At 44.7% G+C, this 3,949-nt stretch overlaps 1 protein-coding gene across 1 annotated transcript; it reads left to right on the top strand.

Moving 5' to 3' along the window:
• The first annotated feature begins 983 nt into the window (after positions 1–983).
• Positions 984–2,980, top strand: LOC139757974 (uncharacterized). The gene is made up of 2 exons (XM_071678911.1): positions 984–1,615; positions 2,753–2,980. The coding sequence occupies exons 1-2, from the start codon at positions 1,030–1,032 to the stop codon at positions 2,761–2,763; spliced, it is 597 nt and encodes a 198-aa protein (XP_071535012.1). The 5' UTR covers positions 984–1,029; the 3' UTR covers positions 2,764–2,980.
• Positions 2,981–3,949: the final 969 nt, after the last annotated feature.

Raw genomic sequence — 3,949 nt, 5'->3', positions numbered from 1 at the left:
TGGGATAAATTTTGTCGCGCATCTTTGTACTTGCTCTAATTTTTCCTCGCCTCTTTTATATATAGTTTGGGGACGAAAACTGGACTGCATATTCAAGGTGTGGTCTTACTAGATAATTATAAAGTATGAGAATTGTTTCTGGTGTCTTGTATGTTCCTGGCTATGAAGCCTGTTGGCGCCAGACGTATGAAAGTTGACTGCGAAAATAATGGAATGACGCATTCAATCCACTGTGGACACGTCAGTCTGTAAGATGCCTTATTGAATGTATAAGATCCCATTGTCAGTCTGTAAGATGCCTTATTGAATGTATAAGATCCCATTGTTGTTTACTGGCCGGAAGAGATCATGTTTACTCAGCGAGGTAAATAAACTCAGTACACCACGAGGCTCGAGCTGTTTGATACCCCCCATGTGTTGCTCCGCCTCGCAAGTTATTTTTCACCGGTTTCTCCTCCTATGGGACTTGTGTGGGAGGAACAAGTGGTGCCCAGACCCGGGAGCAGCCTTTGCGTGCTCAAGCGAACTGAACTTGTGTATACGTGCAGCAAGCTGTGGTGATTACTCGTGATGGCGGAGAAGGAGCAACTTGAAAGAGGACGGGCGGCTGCTCGTGCATGGTGTACGAGAGCCTCCAAGGAGGCTTTGCTGACTTTGCTTGAACTGCCAACTGCGTCCAGGGTGCAGCTGGAAGACGCTATAGCGGATTTAGATAAGCGTCTAGACACCTTGGACCGAGTTCAAGCGGAATATGAAGTGACAATAAGTGACCCTGAGTTGTTGGAAGCAGACCTGGACAAAGCAGATAGTTTACGCAGTGGTGTTAGAGCTGTTCGGGTGCAGGCTGGCGAACTGTTGGCGAAACTGGATAAGACTGCCGTCCATAAAGGGTCGGGAAGTAGTGAAGATAAGTCTGCAAGTGCAAGCGCAGTGTCTACTAGTGCCAGTGTGAACCTTCCACGGCTCGACTTGCCGAAGTTTAGTGGTGAACTAACCCAGTGGCAGTCATTCTGGGATTTGTTCGTGGCCATGGTAGACGACTCTACTCTACCAGCCATCAGCAAGTTCACCTATCTGCAGGCCTTATTGGAAGGTGAGGCCAAGTCTGTCATCCAAGGCTTGTCACTTACTGCAGTTAATTATGCTGTGGCCTGTAAGCTGTTGAAGGAGCGGTATGGGAAGCCAGAGAGGATTATCTTCGCTCACATTCAAGCTCTTCTTGGCTTGAGCCTGCCGTTCAAGCCTCAAGGATCTACGACTTATGTGTCCGCCTTGAGGAAGCTGCAGGATGACCTCCTGATCCACATCAGGAGTTTGGAGGCACTGGGGGTAAGTGGCAGTGAGTTTGGCCTCTTCCCCACCCCAGTGATTTTGTCTCGTCTGCCGAGCGACATCCGTTTGGAGTGGTCGAGGGAAGGATCGGGCCACGAAAGGGATCTCGCATGGCTGCTGGATTTTCTTAGGAAGGAGATTGAGCGCCGTGAACGTTCAGACTCCTTTAAGGACGTGACTACTGCTGCAGGGACAGACGGCCGCAGTGTGAGGGAGTCTGAGAGAAGAAAGAAGTCTCCTAGTTCTGCATTTGCTCTTCAGACAGTCTCAGAGACATATTCAGGTGGGTGTGGATTTTGTAATAAGTCCCATTCCAGTGAAAAGTGCTTTAAAGTTATCAAACTTCCACATGCAGAACGACTGGAAAATATTCGTTCTGCTGAGCTGTGTTTTAAGTGCTTAAAAAGGGGGCACGTAGCTAGAGGTTGCAAGGCAAAGTGTTCTAAGTGTAAAGGCAACCATAATGTCCTTCTCTGCTCAAAGGATAATGTTTCACCTAAGGGCAGGGCTGTTAGTCAGCCGGCCAAGGAGAGTGAAGAGGAAACGGGAGATACCAATGTTATGCCTGGTGATCTAGTTAGTGTTTCTCATTCTTCACAGTTTAAACAATGGTGTTGTGTCTTGCCGACAGCAAAAGTTAAAGTGTATAGAAGGCATGGCAAGTACAGTGAAGCTACCTTGTTGTTCGACTCTGGGGCAGATCGATCCTATGTGTCGAGTGAATTTGTAAGGAAGGTTAGGCCTACATGTGTATCTTCTGAACAGATGTCCTATTCTGCCTTTGGAGGAAGTATGAGTTCTAGATCTACCCAGAGTAATATTTATGACCTGAAGTTAGTGGATGTTAATAATGAAGTAGTGTGTTTACTTGCAGCTGAAGTGCCCACAATATGTGCTCCATTATTACGTCCTTGTGTTCCAGCTGAAACCCTACTGCCCTTGAAGTCTGTGCAGTTAGCAGATGAGTATGAGCGGGACAGGAAGGTAAATGTTGACATTTTGATAGGACTCGATGCCTATTGGAAATGTGTAATCCCCAACAAGAATTTGCAGGTTGAGGGACTAGTGGCTCAAGAGACGGTGTTTGGTTGGATCCTGTCTGGGAATTGTGCTTCGGCATCCAAGGGAAATGTTAAGTTGTCTCAGATGTTATGCATTAACAATTTCAATGAGAATGAGTTACATAAGTTTTTGGGATTTAGAGTCAGTGGGAATTTGTAACAAGGAAGTATATCCTGATGTTAGCAACCATCCTGTGTTAAAATCCTTTTCAGAGACAGTTAAGTTTAAGGATGATAGATATGAGGTTGCTCTTCCCTAGAAATCAGAGCATAAGTGTAGCCTCCAAAATAATGAAAGGCTTGCAAGGAAAAGGTTGTTATGTTTGATGCATAAATTCAAATCCAATCCTAAACTTCAGGAGGAGTATGATGCCGTATTTGAGGGTTACGAACGGGAAGGCATCATTGAAGAGGTACCTGAGGGTGAGATGAACAGCCCATACCCCACATTCTACCTTCCTCATCATCCTGTCGTCAGGGAAGTCAGCACCACAAGTAAAGTAAGACCAGTCTTTGACGCATCTGCTGTGAGCTGTAATGGAGTCTCATTAAATCACTGTCTTGAGGTGGGTCCCCCTCTTAACCCACAGTTGGTAGAGGTACTTATGAGGTTCAGAAGGTGGAAGGTTGCCTTAAATGGTGATAGCACTAAAGCTTTCCTCCAGATTGATGTAAGGAAAGAAGACAGGGATGTGCATAGATTTCTTTGGAACTATAATGGTAACATTCGGATAATGAGATTTACTAGAGTTCCATTTGGTAATAAAAGTAATCCATTTCTGTTGAACGCAACTGTTAAACATCATCTTAAAAGCTTTCCTGATTCTGAAGTTATTGCAGAGCTAAAGGATAACATATATGTGGATGACTGGTTGTCAGGAGGTGACAGTGCAGAGGAAGCCTTTGCTAAGTTTGATGAGGCACGGTCAGTTCTATCCAAGGCCAGTATGACACTTTCAAAGTGGAGCTCGAACTGCAATGCCTTAAAAGACAGATTTAATGACTACTTAGAACCCAGCAAGCATGTAGAGACAAAGATTCTTGGTTTACAGTGGTGTTTGACTAGAGATAGTTTTTCATTTGATTGTTTAGAATTGAAGGATCTTGAGGTAGCATCCACAAAGAGAGCTGTTCTCAGTGTCATCAGTAAATTATTTGATCCTCTTGGCCTTCTATGCCCAGTAATCATGATGGCAAAAATTATGTTCCAAGATATTTGGAGACTTGGACTTTCTTGGGATGAGATCTTGCCTACAGAATTGCAACACCGGTTTCAGAAGTGGGTTCAAAATATAAAAGTTCTTAACACATGGCAAGTTAATCGTTGTTACTATCCAGAACTTGTATGGAACAAGCTACAAAATGTAGAACTGCATGCCTTTGGAGATGCTTCCGAGAAGGGGTATGGTGCCTGTGTATACTTGAGAGTTCCTGATAATGACGGGTCATTTAAGGTAATCTTAGTTCTAGCCAAAGGAAGGGTAGCACCTATCAAGAAATTGTCGGTGCCGAGGTTGGAATTAATGGGTGCTCTTTGTGTGCTAGGCTATCTGTAT

This window comes from Panulirus ornatus, chromosome 29 (genome assembly GCF_036320965.1).
Source record: "Panulirus ornatus isolate Po-2019 chromosome 29, ASM3632096v1, whole genome shotgun sequence".
NCBI classification, from domain to species: domain Eukaryota; kingdom Metazoa; phylum Arthropoda; class Malacostraca; order Decapoda; family Palinuridae; genus Panulirus; species Panulirus ornatus.
This window is presented reverse-complemented; position numbering and strand designations above follow the sequence as displayed.